Source organism: Vanrija pseudolonga, chromosome 1 (assembly GCF_020906515.1).
Source record: "Vanrija pseudolonga chromosome 1, complete sequence".
NCBI classification, from domain to species: domain Eukaryota; kingdom Fungi; phylum Basidiomycota; class Tremellomycetes; order Trichosporonales; family Trichosporonaceae; genus Vanrija; species Vanrija pseudolonga.
In genome coordinates, this window is record NC_085849.1 from 2,395,588 (window position 1) to 2,417,796 (window position 22,209).

Genomic DNA, 22,209 nt, shown 5'->3' on the forward strand with positions numbered 1-22,209 from the left:
GTGTGCGTGCACCGACCAGCTCGACTGACTCTTTAACGAGGCCTCGAAAGAATCATCATCATTTGCATTGTGCCCAATCTGTTCCTTGGTTTCGTAACAATCGTCCTCCTGCCCAACTGGCTGCCTGCAGCTGCTCTGCCACTCCTGCACACACACTGCCAAGGTCTCAACCCAGCCAGCCGCAGCCAGCCCAGGCCCACCCCATCCACTGCCGCGCGGGCTCCATCACTTGGTTTCCGTCCAGCCTTCAAAACCTCGCCTAGATAGACTGGCAGGACACACACACACTCGACGCCCTCCTACACACACGACACTCTGCACACACTGCACACGCATCACGCCCACACAACGCACGCATCTCACGCCCCCACCCCTCGTCTTTGAGCACAAAACGCGCACTGCCCAGCACACAAAAGTCAAGTGGACAAGGAAGTCGTCACCACTTGGCACGCACGCCCCCTCGTTAACCGGCCAGACAGCACCAGTCACGACAAAACTACACCAGCCGAGGCCGCGCAGTGCTCATGACTCACTCGTCGAGCTCTTGATACCCCCTCCCTTCCTCGTTGCTCGGCATCACCTTCCTTCCCTCGCAGTCAGTCACGTATCACGTCCCGCCCGCTTCCCGACTTTTGAGACGACGCTGGACAAGTTGCAATGTCCAGTCCGCCAGCGCATTATGCGGGACCGTCACCCAACGCAGAAATCCGCTCGCAGGCCATTGCAAAGCTCAAGCGCGCCGCTTCCCTCCCTCGAACCCCAGATGGTCGACGACAAGCAGAGCCCAAGAATGGCACAGCAGCCCCAGCAGTGACCGCCCCGACGGCGGCGCCGACCGTGGCTGTCGTGGCAGACCACCCTGGCGGCGTGGATGATTCCACTCCTTCCCCGACCCGACTACTCAACGATTATGGCGACGAGGAGCTCCTCTCTCCCTCGCCAGGCAGCAACTTTCCAGTGGGGGTGACGATGCAGCGCTCAGCCTCTGCATCGTCGTCGTACCACATCCCGACTCCGCCATATACGTACGGATCAGCTACAGCATCGCCATTCTACACTGCCCAGCCATCCCCTGTCAACCCGGGCACCGACTGGGCTGCGTATCAGCTGGCCCAGTCGTATCTGCCGTCGATCAGTCCTGCCGCGCCTCCTAGCTCGTTCCCGGCTCACCTCACAACGCCGACCGGCGCTGGTCGCAACACGCCGAGCCCGCTGCCTTCCCTAGGAGATCTGCGCAACCTGTCGCGCTCAAACTCGGCTGCTGCGCGCGCGAAGGCGATGGACAAGCTGACGGGAGGCAAGAGCTCGATTACGCCTACGAGAAGCACAAATGTCGGAACACCACTGTCCTCTGATGAGGACGTCACACTCGCCGAGCCCGGACCGGCGCGATCGCTCTTCCGGTCGGGCACAATTGGGGTCCCGCGCATGTTCGGCCTCCCCAACGATCAACCCAAGCCCACCACTGTTGACGACGCGGTTGTGCCCTCTGCGCCGATCCCCGATACAGCCTTCGATGTGCCCCGTCCGCGTCTTCAGCGCAGCTTTACCGTGTCTTCCTCCAACATGGGTGAGGAACGGCGAAGTGCAGTTGGACGACGAATGGTCGAGCGCCTCGCCGAGCGTCGCCAGGCTCGTCAGAAGGAGGAAGCCGAAGTGCGCAACCTCTGGGTGGAGCGCCGACGGACAAGGGGCCTCTCTACCAAGATTGTCGACAATACCTACGACTGGGATTCGAATGGATCACCGGGCCCAGAGTTGGCAACGCCCCCTCCAGAAATGCCTGCGGCCCCAACGCCGCCCAGACAACTGGGCCACGAACTTTTGGCCGTTCCTGACCGCACACCTTCTCGCAGCACCGAGCGCTCAGATGGCGAAGCATTCGAGTACGAATCGCACCTTCGACGCAGTTTGTCAAGCCGTACTGCCCGTGACAATATCATGGAGCCCAGTCCCGAAGTTACGTTACCGAGCCCGGTGCCAGAAGATGGATCGGAGCTAAGTCACACGGGAGCCTTCGCGAGACAACAACAACAATCTGGCTTCCTCTCCACTTCGGACAACACTCAGCTGCACCCCCCAGCGCCGCCGTTTGCCACGCAGACTCGCCACCAGACTCATGAGTCTACGTCGTCTGGCTCGACAGTCATGGCACGCGAGTCGGTGCTGAGCGATGCGACTTCGACGGGCAGCAACTTGCACTCAAGGAACCCCAGTCACGGGGCTGTCCCACAAGATCCCTTCGGCGGCCCGAGTCATCAGTGGCAAGAGAATGGCGGTGGAGATCACGGCCCGACCGAGAGGCTGCGTGGTGGGTTGTCTCCACGGTGTACACTACTGACGACCCAGCTGCTACTCCGTCCCGAGAAGGCACCCCGCTCACCCAAGTGTACAAGGGATACGCCTCACATCACGATCCTCAGGACAGCAGCCGCGACGTCAGCGAAGACGAGCGAGCACCTGCTCCGACGCACAGGCGGGATGTGAGCACCATGTCGTGGGAGGAGGTCGGTGGCGCCGAGGACCGTGAAGTGCCCGTCGACTCTCGCTACCTTCAGAAGTCAACCAGCGTGTCTTCGAAGATGGGCCGCGCCATCACCGCTATCCGCAAAGGCAGCATCAGTCGGACCAGCAGCCAGGCCACTAGCCCGCCGACCAGCCCGCGCGGCTTTGCTCCTGGAGGTGGGCCAGGACGGCGTCCGTCAGACACGTCGACTGGTCACAGCAGAAGTCCCAGTGCTGTGCGCGAATCGGCGCATCACAATGACAGGCATCTGCAGGGCGGAGCGGTGTCACCTAGCCCAGCCGAGGACGCGAACAACCTTCTCATTCAGCACCAGCTGTCTAGTGGACCCGTCAGCTTCCTTCCTCGAGCGACTGCCAACGACCCTCGCATTCACAACTCGAAGCTGTCGCCGTTCCCGGGCATTGCCACCTTTGAGCAGAAAGGCCAACAAGCAGCTCATGACCACCGACACCTGCAACCGGTCGAACCTCAGTCCCGTGTCATGTCACCCCAGGGTGCAGAGACGACACGGAGTGACTCGAAGCGAGGCTGGCTGCGGACCCTTGGAGGCTCGACCCGTTCTTCGAATGGCAGCGGTTCGCGAACAAGCCAGTCGGACGGCAATCACAGTCGCCAGCACAGTGAGGACAACCGCAATGGCTCGATGCGGATCGTCGACCAAACGCCTGCGACCGAGGATCACGACCCATTTGTCCACTCCACGCCAAAGGCGGATCGCACCGCGTCTCCAGAGGTCAACCGCTCCACCAGCCGTGCAGGCCAGCAGGAATCTGGCTCACAGTTCATGACGAACAGGCGTAGAGCACCGCCACCGCCGATCGAAGTTACATCGTCAAACGCTGCTACAATTGTCGAGCCTACAGGACACCTGGTCGCCCCTCCTGGCCTCTCGCAAACCTCTACAGATGTCCTCCACCGTATGGACAACCTGCTTGCTTCGTCGGCCCAGGATCCCAACCAGGCCAACTTGCTTGATGATCCGCCAAGGAAGCTTCTGCTTGCGCAGCAAGTGCTGCAGGTGGTCAACGTCAACGTAAGCTGCGCTAAGCCAAGAAAAGTACTGACACTATCAGACTGTCAAAGACCGGTACCTCCTGCTCTTCAACGACATCCTCGTCATCGCCAAGCCGTTGATGCCTTCAGGTCACCCGACTGCCAACCTGGACATGAAGTTTGTTGTCAAGTCGATTGTAAGCTTGGACAAGCTAGTGGTTAGCGGCATCACCGAAGAGCCCACCACCGAGCCACCGCAACACCCTGCAGTGCAACAGTTTATCAAGCAGTTTGCAGAGGACCCTGTGCAGGCAGTGCGACAGCTTGTGGAGCGAAGTAACCCCAGGGTCGACTCTGCGACGCTCGCAAACCTGCTCTTCAAGACGACTGATCTGGACAAGACACAGATCGGCAACCTGCTTGCCACAGACGAGAAGCTGTTACGGGCGTTCATGGATCGGTTCCACTTTGACGAGGTGCCCATCGACGACGCGCTGCGCATGTTCCTCCTCAGCCTCCGGCTCCCCACCGACATAGCGGCGGCCGAGGCTCTCCTGCGCGGCTTTGCCAAAGGCTACTACAAGGCGAACCAGCACTTTGTGTCATATGACGAGGCCCTCGCTGGTGATCTCGTCCTCGCCATCTTGGAACTAAACGACATGCTTTACTCGACATTTGGCTTTGCTTTCCCCAACCACGCGATCTCCAAGGACACCTTTGTCACCGCGTTCAAGACCAAGGACCCTCGCGGCCTTGTGTCAGAAGCGTACCTGGAGGACATTTACACGTCGATCCGGGGAAGCAAGTTGGTTCAAGCATTGGCTGCGCACGAGACCTACCTCCGCCGAGAGGTTTCTGTCACCAAGCCACAAATTCCTACCAAGCTTACCTTCGGCGAGTGGTCTGAGCCAATCTACATCACGATTCCCAAGCCCGACCCGGCGCTCAAGATCAGGCTCTTGGGCGAGGGTCTCGAGTTCAACCCTCCTGTTCTCAACTTTGCCTCGTCGCACGAGGAATCGTTCACTGTCAGGGGCGTATCGCTTGGCACAAAGTCGCTCCTGTTTGACCGCATTGGCACTACTGCGTAAGTCGAACCCTATGGGGTAAGATGGCTCTCTGACAGCTTGCAGCGCATACTACGCCGACATTGGCAACACCAGGACGTTCCACGTGGAGAGGGCGTTCATGCGCCACACGTTCCAAGTGTCGTTCCTGTCGCATCTGGGCCTGAAGCGCAAGTACTGCTTCTCGGTTGCGGACGCGGCGACGCACCAGCGCTGGGCAACCATGCTCACTCGTCAAGTGCAATTCATGACCGAGGCCAAACAGGCCGGGGATGGCAACAGCGTTGCGGCGCGTACCCGTCGTGCGGCCGAGGCAGTCAGCCTCCACGTCCTGCGCGATGCTCTTATTGCACCAGAGGACAAGTCCGCCTCAGCCAAGCCCACAGCCTCGGGCACCAACACGCCATCTCGCACAGCCCGAGCGGGCAGCGTGAGTATCGCGTATGCGGCCAAGGCGGCCAACGAGGAGGCTGTTCTCGGCCCATTACACCCAACACGCGGGCACCACGGTGACCGCCAGAGCGGCATGGTGGAGGTACAGACTGGCAAGGAGCTCATCCTTGTTTGTCGGCAAAACAGCCTCCTGCCCGGAGTGCTGGAGCTCCTGCAGAGCGGGACCGAGCCCGGAGGGCTCCGCCAGCCGCAACAGCCACCCTTACGGTCTGCGGGCCTCAAGGCGATGATGCACGACCGCAGACTGTGAGAGGGAAGAAGAGTTCCGATCAATACTGGTTATAAACTGTTGTTTAATAGCATAGGAAGCATGAAGGCATTGTGGATACTACTGCTAATTAGCTTTACGTGATGCGGACTTGACAGCGCGCGCTTCTGCGTTCTTGACCATGCTGCCGAGGATATAGCCAGGGATGGCGAAGCCGAGGGTGACGGCGGCCCCGTGAAGGAGGTAGTCGGCGGGGTGGCCCGCCTGGGCGATGTAGTACATTGGCGATGTCCATGGGGAGAGGTTGAGGAAGAGGATGACGCAAGTGACGACGGCGCGCGTGATATCGACGCCGCGGCGGGCAAACAGGCCGTACGCGAGGGCAATACACAAGGCGCTGAATGCACCCTCCAGGAGCCAAGCGTAGGTGAGATACCTTCCCCACCAGCCCCAGCCGTAGTGCTCCACAGAGTGGGGGTATGCAGCGAGGTCGCCGTTGTGGAAGGGCAGATCACATGCCCAGTGGGCGAAGCTCGCCACGAACGCGACAGCCGCGGCGGTCGCTCCATTCCTGGCGTAGAACCCCGCCCAGATAAGCGACAGCACGACGGCCATGAGCAGGCTATGGTCCCAGTCGATGAAGACGAGGTCGAAGAAGAGGAACGGGCCGGCGGAGAGGTTTGGCGCGACGCGGTTCACGCCCACCATGGTGGACACGCCGTTGATCAGGTCGAGCCATGTCGAGCCGACTATGCTCGCTGCTGGCGGGACGGCAGGGAAGAGCGAGGCGAGAAGCAGGCCGAGGGCAAAGTGGCCGACGTACATGGCGTACTGTTGGTGGTGGTTGAGCGACAGGGAGGGTTGGTCAAGCAAGTGGAGGTCGCACACTCGGCGCCTGGGCCCCGCACTAATCGCCACCAGCCAGCGGCACCCATTTGCCCCCGTGCCAGGACGTATTTGCGCCGATTACAGTCAACCGGCCGGCCGTGTCAAGTCTTCCTCGACTTGCAACTCTTCTTACATATATCATCAGCGAGCCCTCAGTAGCAGCATGGCATCTCGGTGGGCCCAAGGCGGGGCCACCAATACAGTGAGCTTGAATCACGACTTCGTTGGTTCCAAGCTCACGCATGCACAGATGGCGGCCAAGCGCATACGCAAGGAGGTGAGCCCGCCCGCACCCAAACGCCGCCGTTGCCACCGCTCACCAACCCCCCCGCCCAGATCACCGACCTCGCGCGCGAGAACCTCGGCGATATCAAGCTCGCGCCCAACGAGTCCAACATCTTCCAGTGGCGCGCCGTGCTCCCCGGCCCCGCGGGATCGCCGTACGAGGGCGGCGTGTTCGAGGTCGATGTGCGCGTGCCGGACGATTACCCGTGAGCATAGAGTGTCGGTGATGCTGGCGGCGGCGCTGACGCCGGCCGATAGATTCTCCCCGCCCCAGCTCCAGTTCCTCACCAAGGTGTACCACTGCAACATTGCGTCGACGGGTGTCATTTGTGAGTTTTGAATCAAGCCGAGGCACCGCTGACAGCCAGGTCTTGATGTAAGTTTGTCATTGGCGAGACGAGACGGTTTGGCCGGCCTGCCGACGCACTGCTCATACCCGCCGCAGCTCCTCAAAACGGCCTGGTCGCCCGCGCTGTCCCTCTACAAGGTCGTCCTCTCCCTCTCGTCGCTCCTCACCGACCCCAACCCCGGCGACCCGCTCGTGCCGGCCATTGCACAAGAGTACAAGAGAAATCGCAAAAAGCACGACGAGACGGCACGCGAATGGGTCAAACTGTGAGTTGGAAAGAGTGACTACCGTCCAGCGCCACGCAGAAGCAGCTCGCCAACTTTGGCGGGTAAACATTGCCTGGGCGGGCCCGCGCCGGGGGACCGTGCTGACGCACAAAAGGTACGCTCTGCCCAAGAGTTCTGAACCCGAGCCGGCAGCACCACCACCACCGACGCGCCCCGCATCGGCGCGTGGACCACGAGGTGCCGTGTCGCGCGCCGGGACGAGCTCAAGATCAGCCACGCCGCCGCGCGCGGTTACCGGCGTGCGCCGCCGTGAGGACCGCGGGTCGGGGCTCAACAATGCCATCGACCTGTTATCCGACGACGATGATGACGTCGAGGTTCTTGGCGAGAGCTCGACAAATGGGAATGCCGCCGAGCAGCCGCCGCGCAGGTCGAAGCGTGCCCGCGTGGCGAGCGATAGCGGCGGCGGAGGTGGAGAGGCCGGTGGCTCGGGTGAGGTCATTGTTGTGGATGACTAGACGCCGAGCGGAGCGCCGCAAAGCCGAGACAGCCAAGAACGTGTTTGGCTGAAGAGCGGAGCAGTAGAGCGCGAGGTAGAGACGGAGCGAGGTGGGGGAGACGGCATGGCGGCACAGCGGCGGAGAAGGCGCGAGTATAGTAGTAGAGCACATACGCACACACCCACACACCCATCGATCGCCACAAGCGCGACGGCCACGTCCACCACCCAACTCTTATTGTATGACACGACACCACGACCATTGCATGTAGGGGTTTTTCATTGTGCTGCATCGTGTTTATAGGCGCGGGCCGGACTGGGCTGGGCATCGCGTGAAGATAGAACGGGTAGGGACGTGGCGCGTGGCTTAGCAGAGCTCGGCGAGCTGGGGCCGGGGTCAGTAAAGTCGCGTCGACGTCGACGTTGGCGCGTGCACTCACGCCACAGCAGCAGCACTCCTCGAGGGCACAGCAGCAGAGCTGGGGAGTCAGCGGCCTCGCGGTGTGGCGGACCTACACAGCCGTCAATGATGGCGCAGCAGGGGCCGATACCGCCGCGGAGGCGGAGGAGGGACTGCTTGGCCGGGGCGGGGGCGAGCGGGGCAGGCTCGGCGTTGGCGGGGGCTGGGCGCGTGTCAGTCAGTGGGTTAACAGCGTGTCGGAGCTGCCACGCACTCATGGCCTTCTGGGCGCCGGGCTGGGCAACAACGGGCGAGTCAGCGGGCATGGTGGTGTGCTGGTGTTTGCGGTGGTGGTGGTGGAAGTGTCAGTGGCGAGGAAAGGGCAAGGCTGCGATCGCCATCGCGAGCGAGCTTTAGTACCCCCCTCCGACGGCACATGGGCACGCGCGATAACCGTCACAGGTATATTTCGGGACAGCGTGCAGTGAGTGACAGGGCTGCCTGCCGCTTGCAGCTGGCGCGAGCTGGCACGCACGCTGGGCCGACGACACAGCCGAGGAAACCGATGCACCGCTGCAGGGGGCAGCGAGGGGGCAAGAGGAGCGGGCAAGCGCAGCCACCATGGCACGCCCGCGCGTCCTTGTTATTGTCTTTCCTTCTGTTCTATTTTCGACGCGAGGCAATTAACGCTGCGTCGGTCGCGCTGCGTGCGTCGGGGGTTGACACTTGAGGCTAGGTCGGATCTCGTTTCGGGGTATGGGTGGGCTTATGGGCAACGTGCGTGCCTCGGACAGGAGGCCTGGCTTGGACAGGTGTGCATGTACATGTGCATGGTCAGAAGGAGGCGGTGGTGGTGGCATCTTGCACGGTGTATTGTGCCGTGTGCGTGCGACGCCAGGAAAAAGTCAAGCACGGTTATCGTCACCCAGGCGCAGGGCGCAGGGCCATCACTGGTAATCTGCTACTCGACACCCACCCTCACAACAAATGGGGTCCATCGTCACGTGACCTGCTCGACACCCACCTTCCTCCTCCAGTACCACCTTGGCAACAACATGCCGGCCCACGTCGCAACATCGCCCACTAAGCAACGGATGCGGCGAGCTCGCATCCACCCAGAAAACAGCACACCGACGCTTAAAAACGCATAAAACGGGACACTGGCGGCGCGAAAACGCACCCCGAGGCCCAACGACCATGGCAACAACGCAAGCCCCGCCCCCGCCGCGCCGCGGCTCGACGCTGCACGTCGCCGACCCGCAGACGCTCGCCATCCAGAAGGACGACGGCACCGTCCTCCGCGCGACGCGCACCGACCTGCTCAACCACACGCCGGCGGCGCACGCGCTCGTCGTCGAGGCCATTGTGCAGGCGCCGCTGCCTGTGCCTAGAGTTCCGCGCGCCGCTGCGCCGAAGCCGTAATCAATCGCGTGACGAGCACACGACCACACGACCGTGTGACCCTCCCACCCAATCCACCTCATCCGCATCCATATTGTACGCCCCGGCGCTCCCTTGCCGTGCCCCGCCCCGCCCCCCTCCGTTGTACACGAGATGTAATATCGTTGTTGGCAGTGCCACTGGTTGCCTGGTTGGTCAGGGTTGGGTGGTGCGATAACCCTATCAGCGTGGAGGTCGTGTGCCGCTGACGTGTGGACCCAGCGGGCTTTTATCGGCCCCGGCTGGTCGGTGCCGGCGCCGAGGAGGCTGCACGGGGCTACACACTGCGCTGCGGGGACATGGACAGCGCGATACTGATACAATGCATCTGATAAACCGACTTTTCACGCCGTCGGCGGGTGCGTGTCGGTGCGCGGCGGAGCGGGTCTGCTGCTCGCCGCCGGCGTCCAGGCCTGACCAATCCGGGCCACGGCCACCCATTCTAGCTACTCTCTCCTATGCTGAAAGCGACTCCACTCCCCACCCTCCCCCGCTCACCCCCTTTCTCCACCCTACTTGAACAAGAACTGGCAGCTGTACACCTTCTCGTCTGGGTCCCAGTGCTCCCATGTCGTCTCGGGGTCCTCGTCCTCGTCCGTCATGTCCTTGGCAGGAATGGCGAACGCAATGGTCTCGTAGGGCTCGGCAGCGATCTGGAGTGTGAGCTGGGAAACGATGGTGCCGTATGCAACTCACCACCAAGTACTGCAGCGCGCGGTTGGGAATCTCGCGCTTCTGCTCGAACGCAGACATGAACCGCCGCCGAGGGCGCTCGCCCTGCTTGATCTCGGGCAGGGAGACGGTGAACAGGAGGCCGAGCTGCTGGGTGACGGGGTCGCGGATCTTGACGATCTTGTAGCCTGCGGGTGGGTTCATGGGAGAGAACATGGCGGAGAGAGAGAGGCAGGAGATAAACCATCGGGCACATGGGGTCAGCGACAGTACAGCGACATCCACGCCACACCCCACACTACCCACCTGGCCGTCCAATCTTCACAAACACCTTCTTCCGCACCGTACTAGGCATAGCCTTGGGCGCCTCGAGCATGAGCTGCTCATGGTTGTCGCGCGCGGCACGGCGGGCGAGGTTGGTCTGGTGCTTCTTGCCCTGCGTGTGGGCGAGGTACGAGCCCTCGTTGACGTGGAGCGTGAGGCAGAGGCGGCACTCGAGGGTGCCGAGGTGGGTCCTGGTGCGGTGTCAGCAATGTCCGCACGCCGACAGCGCGTGTGCGGCTCAAGGCCCCGCCTACTCACCTCAGGATATACGGGTCCTTGGCCAGGTCGATCGTCTCGAGCGCGAGCTTGCGCAGACGCTCGCGCCGGTCCACTGCCGTCTCCGATCCGCCGGCTGTAATTTCAGCACTGCGCTGCGTAGCGGATGGTCTAGCTGAATGTACTCACCGACACCACCGCTGCCCTTGTTGGCACCTGCGCGATTCTGTTTGTGTCAGCGGGCCTTGGGACATGGATAGCTCTGGGCGGGGCGAGCTCGCAAACGTACCTGGTAGTCTGTAGGGCGTTAGCATTGCCTCGTACCAGGTGTCCCATTCCCACTCACCCATGATGGATTAGTAGCTACTCGCGCAGCTGTTTTGTTGTGACAAAGTCGAAAGTGCAGCGAGGTCGGTGATCGAAGTTGACTTCGAGCCAGGAGCGTTGAGTGGCAAGCCCAGGTGTAGCGGGATTAAAAACCTTGTGGCACCAGGTTTGGGCCCCACAGTCGTCAAGATTTCGGCGGCGGCAGGCAGGTCTGATGATCAACGTTCAACGTCGCGGTCCAGCTCTTGCCCATCACACCACCCACACACACAATGTCGCTCTTCGCCTCGGCCTTCGACTCTGGCGCACCAGCCGGCCCATCGCGCCCGCTCTCGTTTGGCGGATCGCCGGCCACCAAGGCCGCCGGCGGGAAACGCAAGCGCCCGTCCCTCGGCGACGGCAAGGCCGACCAGCTGCGCGCGACGCAGGTCAACCTCGAGAAGCTCATGAGCCGCGTCGACCGCGGCGAGGTCAAGGAGAAGCAGGGGGCCGAGGGGCTCGGACAGGGGGCGAAGAAGGGCAAGGGGGCGAAGGGGGGCAAGCAGCAGCAGCAGCCGGCGAAGCAGGCCAAGCCGCAGCCAAAGCAACAACAACAGCCCAAGCAGAAGCAGCAGCAGCCCAAGCCCGACGCCTCGCCCAAGGCCAAGAAGGCGAAGCACGACGGCGGCAAGCAGAAGCCCGAGGGCGACAAGCCAAAGCCCAAGGGCGACAAGCCAAAGCCCAAGGCCAACCCCAACCGCCCGGCACCCGTCGAGCTCCCCCTCCCCGAAGTCGCCTCGGCCGCGGACGACAACCTGACCGACATGCAGCGCGCGATGAAGGCCAAGCTCGAGGGCGCACGGTTCCGGTGGATCAACGAGCAGCTGTATAGCACGAGGTCAGACGACGCAGTGGCCATGATGGCGAAGGACCCCAAGATCTTCGCGGACGTGAGTGGCTCCTCCTCCTCCTTCCCTTCTCCTCTGCCAAACTGACACGCGGCGCAGTACCACAACACGCACCGCGCGCTCACGGCAGGCTGGCCCTCCCCTCCCCTCCCGCACATCATCGCTTTGCTCGCCCCGCTGCCGAAGGCCTCCGTGATCGCCGACCTCGGGTGTGGTGACGCCGGACTGGCACGCGCGCTCGTGCCGCAGGGCAAGGTCGTGCTGTCGTACGACCTCGTGGGCGACTCTGGCGTTGCTGGCGCCGACGAGGAGCGCAGTGGAAAGGGCACGGACGGGTGGGTCGTCGAGTGCGACTTCCTCACGCGCGTGCCGCTGCCTGGCCGCCCGGGCGGGCTGGCAGCCGAGCCCCAGCCGAAGAAGAGCAAGAAGCGCGACCCCGCCGCGGCGGAGGTCGTCGACGCCGTCGTCTGCTGCCTCTCGCTCATGGGCACCAACTGGGTCGGAGGCATCTACGAGGCCGCACGTATCCTCAAGCAAGGGGGCGCGTTCCACATCGCCGAGGTGACCTCGCGCTTTGTCTCCACGGACGAGTTCGTCGCTGTGGTTGAGAGCTTTGGCTTGACGCTTGAGAGCCAGGAGGAGCCCAGTACCCACTTTACGCTCTTCCGCTTCACCAAGACGGCGGCCGTGCCGCTCGGCCCGGCGCGCGGCGAGGCCGGCTGGACAGAGCGCGTCGCTGCCGGCGAGGACATTCTCCGTGCATGCGTCTACAAGAAGAGGTAGCACGCGTCTTGATCTACATCTACATATGCACACAGTGGGCAAACTATTAAATGGACTGTACAATTCACAGGCGTCGCAGAGCGGCCACCCGGTCCGCCAGGCTCTCGACCTTGCGCTCGAGGGCGTGCCGGTCTGCCGCGAAGCGGCGTAGTTGCGCCTGGGGCGAGTTCCGGCGGCTGCGCCACGCTGGGCCGTTGGCGCCAAGCCCCGAGATGTCGACGATGCGTGGCACGGCGGTGAAGCTGGCGACTTCCTTCAGCAGCTTCTTGGACTCGGTGTCGAGTGCCAAGCGCGCGTCGGGACGCGTGACACCCGTGTGGGCGCGCGGCGTGACGGGCAGGTCCGCGTCGTCCTCGCTGTCGCTCTCGGTGCTCTTGATGAGCTTGGGAACCGGCTCCAGCGAGGCCGTGCGGAGAGGCGACAGCGATGCAATGTCGTTGAACAAATCTTTGGACTTGAGCAGGGAGTTCTCCGCCCGTAGGAAGCGGAGGGCACTCTTGAGGTTCTCGATCTGGTCGACCAGGTGGCCGGCCTCGACCCCGCTGACGCTGACGCCGACGAGAGCGTCGCCCGGTGCAGCGGTGCCATCACCGCCACCATTCTTCCGCAGCCGCGCATTCTCCGCTTCGAGCGAGTCCTGCTCTGCCTGCAGCGCCTCAATCGCGTCTTCGTACACCTTCTCCTGCTTCTTGGCCTTGGCAATGTCGTTTTCGAGCTCGAGGATCATGTCGGCCTGCTTGCGCGACGCTTCCAGACGCCGCTCAAGAGTCTCGACCTTGACGCCAGATTCTTGCAGGGTCTGATCGCGGATCTTGACCTCGCGCAACATGTCCTTGAGCTCCTCGGACAGGCGTGACACCTTTCGCTCGGCTTCGGCATTGTACTGCGCAGCCTCCTTGATAGCGACGACACGAGCAAGCCATGGGGCAGGTGTTTCGACTGACGCGTCAGCACAAACTCACTTGTCAACTCACGGTCAATAGTCTGGCCCGACTTGGCTGCATTGCGGAACTTGGGCAGGGCATTGTCGAGGTCCATGACGAGGCGAGTGATGAAGTGGCCGATAATGTCCCACGGGGCGAGCTCGGCCGCTCCGACTGGCGCAGTGACCTCGGTGAGAAAGGTTTGGATATCAGCAAGGCGCAGCTGCCCTTTGGAGGAACGCAGCGACCCGATGTGCGTCGCGATACGCTGAGCCAGCCGCAAGGCGATGTCGACGGCGTTGGAGATGGACGTGACCAGCTCGCTCAGCGACACGGTGTACTCGGGCAGAAGGGCCACTTGTGCGCGGACTGCCTCCTCCAGTACCGCCGAGAGCTTGCCGGCAGACACCTTGACCGAGCGGACCTGGTCAAGAACGTCCTGCACTGGCTGGTACACGGCCTCCTCCAAAGTCGAGTCTCCAAGATCCACTTCAACGTCTGAAACGTCAGCGTTCCTTGCAACGAACTCCATCTTACCATCTTCGCTGATGAAGGACTGGATCGCATGGCGCACATAACCGACCGCCGCCGCAAAGTTGTCTAGGTCGTCCTCAAACGTGTACGCCAGCGACAGCTGGTGCTCGCACGCATCGAGCCCTGGTCTCTGGAAGACGACCTCGGCGAGGTGGTTGAACTGCGATAGCAAGCTGTCCAGTTCTCTCACGCAGTCACCTTCGTTGAACTCTTCAGACTTGACCAGCCCAATCCAGGCATCGACCTTGCCCTCAACGCCGGCGACCTCGGGAACGACTCGGCCAAACGACACATAATCCTCGGGGTCGGTGCGGCGCATGACCGCCGCGAAACGACGGTTGAGGGTCGCGAACTGGCGCAGCTTGCCACGCAGCTCACAGACACCCACAAGACGCTCTGAATGGACATCCTGGAGGGCAGCGGGGAGCCCATGCATCTGCGAGACGGCGTTGGCGAGCATGTCGATCTTGGCGGCCACACGGTTGAAGAACAGCAGCGCGGTCGTCGAGTCCACTTCGCTCTCGAGGTAGGGGTCTGGTAGGTACGCTTGCACAATGTTCAAGTGGTCTGCCAGCTGCGCAGCTTCCAGCTTCTTGAGCTCGACGTCGAGCGTCTTGACCTGGGTCTTGGCCGCCGAGGACTGCAGCTTGAGGTTGAGGTTAAGGAGGGCTTGCGACTCCTTGCTGGCAGTTGCGGACTGGTGCTCCTGCGTTGCTTGCTGGACACGCAGACCGTCAATCTCACTGCAAGCGTCAGTGCTGCGACGGACGGCGAACAATCTCAGCACTTACCTTTGGAGACCCGCCACAAGCTCGCGGAACTGGCCGATCGTCGTCTCCATATCGGCCACGATGGACTCAAGTTCACCTGATCTGGAGCGCTCCTCGCGGAGCTGCAATGACAACAGAGCAATCTCCTCGTCGAGCTGCTTCTCTGTCTCAACGTGGTTTTCCTCCAGCTCATCATTGAGCTCCTTGAGCGCCTCGAGATCTTCAATGGTGACACGCATCTCCTCCAGGCGCTCCGACATCTGGAGGTTGCGCTCCGTGAGCTCAACAAGAAGATCTTCCGCGTGCAACGCGTCGTCCAGCTGCTGCTTGAGATCCTCGACCTGAGCCTCGGAGCTGCTGAGCTTGGACTCGGCGAGCTCGAGGCGGCTGTTGACGTCCTCGCGCGAGCTGAGCTCCTTCTCAAGGTCTGTAATCTTGGTGCGGTGCTCCTTCTCCGACTCGGAGGTCATGTCACGCAGCCTGATGAGCGCTTCCTTGAGCCTCTCGTTGTGCTTCTCCAGCTGAACGTAGGCGAGTGATGAACGTTCACCTTCGAGACCAAGGACGGGCTTCTCATACTCGGCTGGCGGGTCAGCCGGCCCCTCTCAGGTCGCAACCCACCATTCTCCTCCTTGACGAGGGCGACCTCGAGTTCCAACTCGGCGATCCGCTCTGCCAAGCGCTCATTGTCTGCCTCTGCAGCCTCGGCCTTCTCTTCCGCTACCTCGCGATCGAGGGTAGCCATCTCGAGCTGGTCTAGTGCCTCAGCAGCCCGGGACTCGAGGCGGGCATTGTCAGACTGCAGATCCCGCGCCACACGCTGGGCGTTCACCAAGACCGACTGCTGTTCCTGGAATTTGGCTGGTTATTAGCGCAAGGCCTCGTCGTTAACTCACTTTGCAACTTGGCACGAATGGCCTGGAGCTGGTCGGCATCGGTAGCCTTCTTCTCCAAAGTCTTTATCCGCTCCTGGTCCTCTGTTCGCCGAGACTCCAGAAGCCTGACCTTGATCTTAAAATCGTCAATCTCACGCTTCTGCGACGAGATGAGTGCAACCATTTCCACGTCGGGTGCAGGGGGGGCACCAGCACTCGATGATGTAGAGAGCTGCCGCCCGTGAGTGCCGCGAGCAACGCGCGGGGACGGAACACCAAGGCCAAGCGTAACTGTTGAAGCAGTAGGCGAGGTGGCAGTTCGGAGCGACGCATTATCGCGCTCCGTCTCGGTACCGAGTGCCGAAGCCGGCGACTCGGCCCTCAAAGACGCGACAGAAACGGCGGGTGACGACGGCGTCTGAACAGCCACGATACCGACTGGTCCTGTTGTCTCCAGAGGCGGTGGAACTATAGGCGTGACCTTGGGCACGCGGGGCGAAGGCGAGACGGGCGGGATAGTAGACAAGCGTGGCGAAGCAGGAGGCACGATGGACCCACGCGGTGAGGCGCCCACGAGCGATGAGGCACGGGACGAGCGCTTAGGTGTAGCAGGCACGGGAGGCGGGGGCATGGCCGACCTCGACGGTGAGGGAGCCACGCTGCGCGCCGGGGAGGAGGGAGGGAGCGTGGACGTCCTCGACGGCGAGGGAGCGACACTCCGCGCCGGCGACGGCGGAGGCAGCATGGACGCCCTGGGTGCAGGAACAGCTGGCGGGGGCATGCTTCCTGGTTCACGGGACGGTGTGGGGCCGCGAGACGCCGACGCGGCGGACAGCGACGCAGAGGAAGGGCGGAGCGAGCTCGGTGGCATCGGACTGGCCGAGATGGGCGTCGATGCTGTCGAGGCGCGCTGCGGCGCCGAGGTGGCACCAATGGTGCTCACGCGCGCCGCTGGCCGTCCGGCGAGGGTTGCGCGCCTGGCAGCCGTTACTGGCGCGGCACCCGACCTCGGCGGCGTTGTCGTCGTCGTCGCCGTCGAGGAGCGGGGTACGGTCCGCGTGGCGCCGGGCAAGCTCGGGCGCGGGGTAGCCTTCGAGCCTGGTGTCGACGCGCGGCTGGGCGTCGACGATACGACGCGCGACGCTGGCGCGCTCGGCGATGAAGTCAATTTTGTCGTGGACGACGGGCGGGGCTAGAGTCGGTCAGCGGCGGACGTTGGAGGACTCACCGTCTTCGGGGTCGGCGCCGCTGCTGCCGGCTCTGCTAGCTTGACGGTGCTCTTGCGCACGAAGACGCCGTAGCCTGGCTCGCACTCAAAGTACGACTCGCCCTGCACCGAGCCATTGTTCTTTCCCGTCTTGCCGTCGCTACGTCGTCAGTACGGCCCCGTGCCCCAGCCTTCGAAGCCCGCCTCAACTCACAGCTCGATGCCGACCCAATTGCCAGTGGCAAAGGCGGGGTTGGTGCCAGTCCACCGCACGGTGCCGATGCCGGCGGTGACCTGGACTCGTGTGCCCAGAGATATCTCGGGCGTGGTCATGGCTGTTGTGGTCGTCTCGGCATGCTTTGGTGGGGTGTGGTCAATGGTGAGATGGTGCTGGCCAGGCCAGCTTCACGACGTCAACACCAACCACACCGAGACGAGCAGACGCCTCGAGGCACGACGCGTTTCAGGGAAGCAAGCCAAAGGCATGTACACGTAAATAAACTAGCCATGCAAGTTTGTGATAACGCCACGTGGCCCTACTTTTCAACTCTTTGTCCCAAGAGGTGGATGTTGCCTGCATGCCTGTCGAGCGACCTCGAAGACGACGGCCTCGACACTCTCGACCACCTAGACCTCACCTAAAAGCCACCAGACATCACCAAAATGGCGGCCACCCACGCTCCCGTCCCCCCCAAGACCCTCAAGGAGTGGCACACGCCATCGACCCGCACCGAGGTTATCCACGAGCTGATCCACGGCGTCGGTGCGTGTCATCGCGGCGTCCGTCTCGTCGGCCGGCACTGACAATGAACGCAGACCGCTACAACCCCTCCAACCTCCCCTTCATGGAGGAGTACCTCACGCAGCAGGTCCAGACGGGAACGTACGACCTGCTCGCCAACCTTGCCATCCTCAAGCTGTGCGTTGAGCTTGCTCGAGAGGCAGCGTTCCAAGCTCACACCCACAGCTACCAGTTCAACCCCCAGCTGAGCAACCCCGACATCATCATCAACATCCTCATCAAGGCTCTCTCGGCCACGGTCCACGGCCCAGACTTTGGTGTCTGCCTCGCGCTCCTCCGGGAACCGGCCGTACGTCTCCCTCGCGCGACGCAGCTCACACCCGCAGGCCATCCTGCACGACATTGACTCGGAGGACGAGTCGTTCATCGCCACCGTGCCCTTCCTGCAGAGCTTGCACGAGCTCATCAGGACATGTCAGTTCACCAAGTTCTGGTCCGAGTTCAACGGCTCGTCGGACGCCGCCAAGCGTGGGTATCGACTTCCGCCTTCGACCCACTAACGCCCCAGTGCTCCGCACCAACCCCAACTACTTCCCCCAGCACGGCGACATTGTCGACACGTTCCGCACGCTGTTCGCGACGTCGATCGCCGCGTCGTTCCGCCGCGTCCGCTTGAGCCAGCTCGCACGCTGGCTCAGCCTCAAGGACGCCGAGGTGGCCGCGTGGGCCAAGACGGCCGGCTGGGAGATTGACGGCGACGTTGCTGTTGTCCCCAAGAACGGCGACAACGACGTCAAGGCCGGTGTCGTCAAGGAGAACGTGGAGTTGAAGCGTGAGTGCGGTTGTGGTTGCGCAAGACGCGTTGCTGACACGGCCCAGAGCTCACCAAGCTGGTCGCTTCCGCTGCTGTCTAGATCTAGTCGGGCCCAGCTGGCACGAGGAGCATGTAGGATGCATGGCATTACGACGATGGGGCGTGTGGCGTGCAGCGTGTGTCTGACGCGCGGTGCTAATCCTCCTCATCGAGCTAATCCTCCTCCTCGTCGCTGTGGCAGTCGCCGTCCAGCAGTAACCTGGCGTCAGCGCCGCCAACTCACCCACGCACCTAATCTTGCCCAGCTGCTCCTCTTCCTCATTCAGCCGGGCGCGCTTCCGCCCGACCTCGCGCTCCGGCTCAGCCCAGCGTCGCACGCGTTTCCCAACGCTCGCGCTAACGCCATTCAAACCCAGTCCGGCGCGGAGCACAGAAGGGAGTGAGAGCAAGAACGCGCGCACCTCGCCCGCGAGCTTGGCGCCCAAGCCGTCCGACAAGCGACGCGACGACACGACAAGATGATACACCATCTGCGCGCCGAGCGTGAGGACCTGGAACTCCCTGCTATCTTTTCTCGCCTGCGCGCCATTGACGGCGGCATACGTGTCGGCAAAGTGCTTGACGACGGCGCAGAAGTCGTACTCCTTCAGCATGTCGGGGCGGTATCGCTCCAGCTCGACAAAGGCTGGCGGCTGCGCCTCGTCGCGCAGCCTTTCTCTCGCGATCGCGCTCCACGCAGCCCGAAGTGGGTCCATTTCTTGCGCGACGATACGGCTGGGGCGAGTCAGCGTGCCTGCACATGTGGGTGTGGCACTTACATGAGGTCGCGTTCGAGCCGTTCTGACGAGCCGAGGGACGCGATGCGCCCCTCCACTATCCCCCGTGCAGCGCACAGCAGCCCGTCAACGTACGCCGTCACCGCGGGCCGCCACGCATCCTGCGGTCCCCGCAAGAGGTGCACATGTGCGTCGAGGAGCGAGTGGGTGCCGATCCGGACGTTCTGGTACTGGTCCAGCACGGCCTCGACGTCGTCGTAGTAAACCCTATTGTCGCTTTTCGGCCAAAGCGGCGACGCCGGTGGAACGTAGTTCGCTGCTTTGTCGCTTTTGTCGTCTCGCTTGAACGGCATGAACTCTGGCACGGTGGCGCGGAGCGCGTCCGATAGGCGCAGCTGGGGCTCGTACAGCGCCTGCGTGCCGTCTTTGTGCTTGCTGATCTTGTCGTCGACAGCTTTGTGCAGCTGCCCGATGGCGGCGTGCAGCCACTCGACGGGGTTGTCGACTTCCGGCGGCAGCGCGAACAACTCGTTGCCCACTTGGACTTCGCGGCGTGTGATTTCCACGCGCAGGACGGGTTCGCTGGGGTTAAGTAGTGCCTCACTTGGCTGCGCCACTCACAACTCGTTCACCATCTCGCCGAACAGGTTGTAGATCGTGCCACTTAGCGCTTCCCACCCGAACACCATGCGACACCTCTCAGCATGTGTCGTCCAGCCCTGCTCTGCGAAGAGCTTAGCCTGGGCTTGCATATGCGTGTCCCGCGTGCGGCCCGCCTCATATTCGTCCTGTGCAATCAGTCGTGCGGGGTGCCACCCATGCTTTGGCCGCATCGTGAAGTTGGGATTCGTCCCGCTCAGCACCTTTCCCCACGGTGATGCCTGCTTGTCACGCCCCACGATGTAGTCGACCTTTGTCACTACGCCGAGCACGCGGTCGAGGGCGGGGTTGGCTTCTTCGGCCAGGTTGCACGACGGCGTGCGGATCGGGTCTAGTCGAGTCTGTCAGCACCGCCACTTGGTTCGCCACACGCTGCGTTCACCTACGCCCGCTGACATGCACAGCAGGATGAGCGTGCGCTCGCTCTGCAGGTGCCGCTTGCAGATTTCTACCGTCAGTTTCACCCTGCGACACCCCGCGCACATACCCCTCGACAAGGCCGCGTGTGCCTCGCCCACGAGTCCTGTGCCGGACGAACGAGGAAACGGCCGTTTCAGCGTCCCGGTTCCGTTTGTGCCCTATTGTGCTTTCTGTCACTCACCCGGCAGGTCGACAATGGACAGGTTGGCCTGGTCCGGGCCGGTGATCTAGGTCGTGTCAGGTAAGCGTCCCGGGGGTGTCGCTCACGTCGAGTTTCACAGTGTTGTACGTCAGTGCCGGCCACGACTCCGAGTCGGCCGCACGCTGTTCGCGCTGTGCTGGATCCAGGAGCCGCAGCTCGTCGTACGTGCTGTGTATGTAGCTTTGTTAGACGAAACACGCCCGCCCGCCCGCACGCACAACTGCGCACTGCACCACGCACCGCACTGCATTCTCCTGTCTCTGCCACCGCCGCGCCTCGTCGCCCGCGAGACGGAGCGCGTCCTTGAGCTCGGCCTTGTCTGTCACAGGCACACACGAGGGGGTAAAGTCGACCCGGAGGCGACGACTACGACGACAATGCCGCTCGGACCGCCCGTCGGTGGCGGCGGCGGATGAGGAGGCGGAGGCGGCAGGGGCGTGAAACTCGATTTGGATTCGCGCTTCAAACCTGTGCCCCGTCTTGCGCGAATGTATCTGTGTCGGTCCGCTGGAACCGTGAGCGAGGAACAGGGGAACAGGGGGCTCCGTCCAGGCCCAGACTTGCAATGTTGCTGTATCCTCTGCGGACCACAACGGGCACTGTGCGAGGTTTAGCTGTGCAGCGCCTCAATCCGCCACACACATCTACTAGCAGGCTCAGACTGCGCCGCTGTCAGCTGCAGTAGCATGCAACGAATAACAAAACAACACCGCTCACAGACTCGACTTGCCAGCACTCTGCTCGCCCAGCACGGCAAGGTTCGGGAGCGCGAGGCCAAGTGAATCCGGCCTGCGTCCAAGCGATAAGCTTCGTCGTCATCTCGGGTCACTTGCTCACGCGAGTGAAACCAGGCTGTCATAGGCCCTGAAGGCCGCGTCTAAATGACCGCTGCTGCGGCAAGTGGTGCTGGTGGGCGGTGGGCTTTTGGAGCTGCTGCAGCCGCCTGTGGACAGCGGTGCCAAGGACGCTGCGCTCGTGCTTGCTGTAGGACTGATCGGCGAAGGAGGCAGGCGAACGGGGGGTCGCTGCGGCATTGTGGCATTGAGACAATGGTCTACATGTCTGATCGGCTCGCTCTGCATCAAATAGCTGCGGGAATTGCTTCTGCTACAATACAAGACCACATGGAGCATTCACGAGCAAGACGCCCGCCGCCCTTCTTCCGTCATGAAGTGTCCTCTCTCCTCCGCGAACAATGTCGCTGGAATGCCGACGAGGGGGTCGGAGGGGGGCAGCAGGCAGCGACGACGACCAAGAGCTTGTCGGAGCAGTGTGCAGGAACGGCCGACAGGGCGCCACCCCGCGTTGTGTGGGCCTGCGGAACGCGGCGCGGAGGATTGTAATGTCTGGGCAGATTGGAGCTTGAGCAGTGGCGCAGTGGCTCTGCAGCGGGCCTTGGGTGACCGCGCGCTGTCCGTCTTGGGTCTTCACGTGGGCCATCGGGGACATTACAATGTGCCACCCACCACCTCGCCGCCTCGGTGGTGAGCCATTGAATTATACCACCTTTGCCAAACTAAGGTTATTTATGCGCGCCAAATCGGGGGGTGGTTTAAACGCTAAGCCCTGAAACAAACGCGTCCCATCTCTTTACAATGCTGGCAATAACGATGGCAATTGCTGCTTTGGGTGGGAGGAAGGTGTCTGGGCCAAGTTGGGCCAACGGGTCCCGTCCCTGAGCAAAGAACGCGCCAGAGAGGGAAGACACAGACCGTTCTCAGGGAAAAATGGAGTTCAGGGA

General features: G+C 62.6%; 10 protein-coding genes across 10 annotated transcripts; 5 read left to right on the forward strand and 5 right to left on the reverse strand.

Annotated features, from left to right (window-relative positions):
* Positions 1 to 108: 108 nt before the first annotated feature.
* On the forward strand, positions 109 to 5,367 carry Cyth3 (Cytohesin-3). The gene is made up of 4 exons (XM_062767366.1): positions 109 to 2,311; positions 2,350 to 3,560; positions 3,601 to 4,607; positions 4,654 to 5,367. Exons 1-4 carry the CDS (start codon positions 658 to 660, stop codon positions 5,288 to 5,290), a joined length of 4,509 nt encoding a protein of 1,502 aa, XP_062623350.1. The 5' UTR covers positions 109 to 657; the 3' UTR covers positions 5,291 to 5,367.
* Positions 5,368 to 5,374: 7 nt separating this feature from the next.
* Positions 5,375 to 6,073, reverse strand: LOC62_01G000909 (uncharacterized protein; the record flags this gene model as incomplete). Its single annotated transcript, XM_062767367.1, has 1 exon — positions 5,375 to 6,073. One exon carries the CDS (start codon positions 6,071 to 6,073, stop codon positions 5,375 to 5,377), a length of 699 nt encoding a protein of 232 aa, XP_062623351.1.
* Positions 6,074 to 6,386: 313 nt separating this feature from the next.
* UBE2D4 (Ubiquitin-conjugating enzyme E2 D4) lies at positions 6,387 to 7,515 on the forward strand (the record flags this gene model as incomplete). Its single annotated transcript, XM_062767368.1, has 6 exons — positions 6,387 to 6,413; positions 6,473 to 6,627; positions 6,680 to 6,750; positions 6,790 to 6,797; positions 6,867 to 7,036; positions 7,152 to 7,515. The coding sequence occupies 6 exons, from the start codon at positions 6,387 to 6,389 to the stop codon at positions 7,513 to 7,515; spliced, it is 795 nt and encodes a 264-aa protein (XP_062623352.1).
* Positions 7,516 to 7,863: 348 nt separating this feature from the next.
* Positions 7,864 to 8,222, reverse strand: LOC62_01G000911 (uncharacterized protein; the record flags this gene model as incomplete). Its single annotated transcript, XM_062767369.1, has 4 exons — positions 7,864 to 7,881; positions 7,937 to 7,975; positions 8,013 to 8,119; positions 8,171 to 8,222. The coding sequence occupies 4 exons, from the start codon at positions 8,220 to 8,222 to the stop codon at positions 7,864 to 7,866; spliced, it is 216 nt and encodes a 71-aa protein (XP_062623353.1).
* Positions 8,223 to 9,093: 871 nt separating this feature from the next.
* LOC62_01G000912 (uncharacterized protein) lies at positions 9,094 to 9,318 on the forward strand (the record flags this gene model as incomplete). Its single annotated transcript, XM_062767370.1, has 1 exon — positions 9,094 to 9,318. The coding sequence occupies one exon, from the start codon at positions 9,094 to 9,096 to the stop codon at positions 9,316 to 9,318; it is 225 nt and encodes a 74-aa protein (XP_062623354.1).
* A 515-nt stretch (positions 9,319 to 9,833) lies between these two features.
* Positions 9,834 to 10,981, reverse strand: sap62 (Pre-mRNA-splicing factor sap62). Its single transcript, XM_062767371.1, has 6 exons — positions 10,895 to 10,981; positions 10,738 to 10,764; positions 10,591 to 10,684; positions 10,315 to 10,523; positions 10,033 to 10,196; positions 9,834 to 9,989 (listed from the first exon to the last, which is right to left on the reverse strand). The coding sequence occupies exons 1-6, from the start codon at positions 10,896 to 10,898 to the stop codon at positions 9,849 to 9,851; spliced, it is 639 nt and encodes a 212-aa protein (XP_062623355.1). The 5' UTR covers positions 10,899 to 10,981; the 3' UTR covers positions 9,834 to 9,848.
* A 166-nt stretch (positions 10,982 to 11,147) lies between these two features.
* rrp8 (Ribosomal RNA-processing protein 8) lies at positions 11,148 to 12,545 on the forward strand (the record flags this gene model as incomplete). Its single annotated transcript, XM_062767372.1, has 2 exons — positions 11,148 to 11,804; positions 11,862 to 12,545. 2 exons carry the CDS (start codon positions 11,148 to 11,150, stop codon positions 12,543 to 12,545), a joined length of 1,341 nt encoding a protein of 446 aa, XP_062623356.1.
* A 64-nt stretch (positions 12,546 to 12,609) lies between these two features.
* ro-3 (Dynactin, isoform) lies at positions 12,610 to 17,227 on the reverse strand (the record flags this gene model as incomplete). The annotated part of the gene is made up of 7 exons (XM_062767373.1): positions 17,069 to 17,227; positions 16,876 to 17,014; positions 15,669 to 16,839; positions 15,394 to 15,633; positions 14,794 to 15,355; positions 13,520 to 14,745; positions 12,610 to 13,484 (listed from the first exon to the last, which is right to left on the reverse strand). The coding sequence occupies exons 1-7, from the start codon at positions 17,185 to 17,187 to the stop codon at positions 12,610 to 12,612; spliced, it is 4,332 nt and encodes a 1,443-aa protein (XP_062623357.1). The 5' UTR covers positions 17,188 to 17,227.
* A 161-nt stretch (positions 17,228 to 17,388) lies between these two features.
* CND02370 (Eukaryotic translation initiation factor 3 subunit K) lies at positions 17,389 to 18,566 on the forward strand. Its single transcript, XM_062767374.1, has 6 exons — positions 17,389 to 17,617; positions 17,671 to 17,773; positions 17,822 to 17,945; positions 17,983 to 18,124; positions 18,165 to 18,428; positions 18,476 to 18,566. The coding sequence occupies exons 1-6, from the start codon at positions 17,518 to 17,520 to the stop codon at positions 18,508 to 18,510; spliced, it is 768 nt and encodes a 255-aa protein (XP_062623358.1). The 5' UTR covers positions 17,389 to 17,517; the 3' UTR covers positions 18,511 to 18,566.
* A 57-nt stretch (positions 18,567 to 18,623) lies between these two features.
* Positions 18,624 to 20,718, reverse strand: LOC62_01G000917 (uncharacterized protein; the record flags this gene model as incomplete). The annotated part of the gene is made up of 7 exons (XM_062767375.1): positions 18,624 to 18,669; positions 18,702 to 19,184; positions 19,229 to 19,768; positions 19,808 to 20,177; positions 20,448 to 20,493; positions 20,534 to 20,636; positions 20,687 to 20,718. 7 exons carry the CDS (start codon positions 20,716 to 20,718, stop codon positions 18,624 to 18,626), a joined length of 1,620 nt encoding a protein of 539 aa, XP_062623359.1.
* Between the last annotated feature and the right edge of the window lie 1,491 nt (positions 20,719 to 22,209).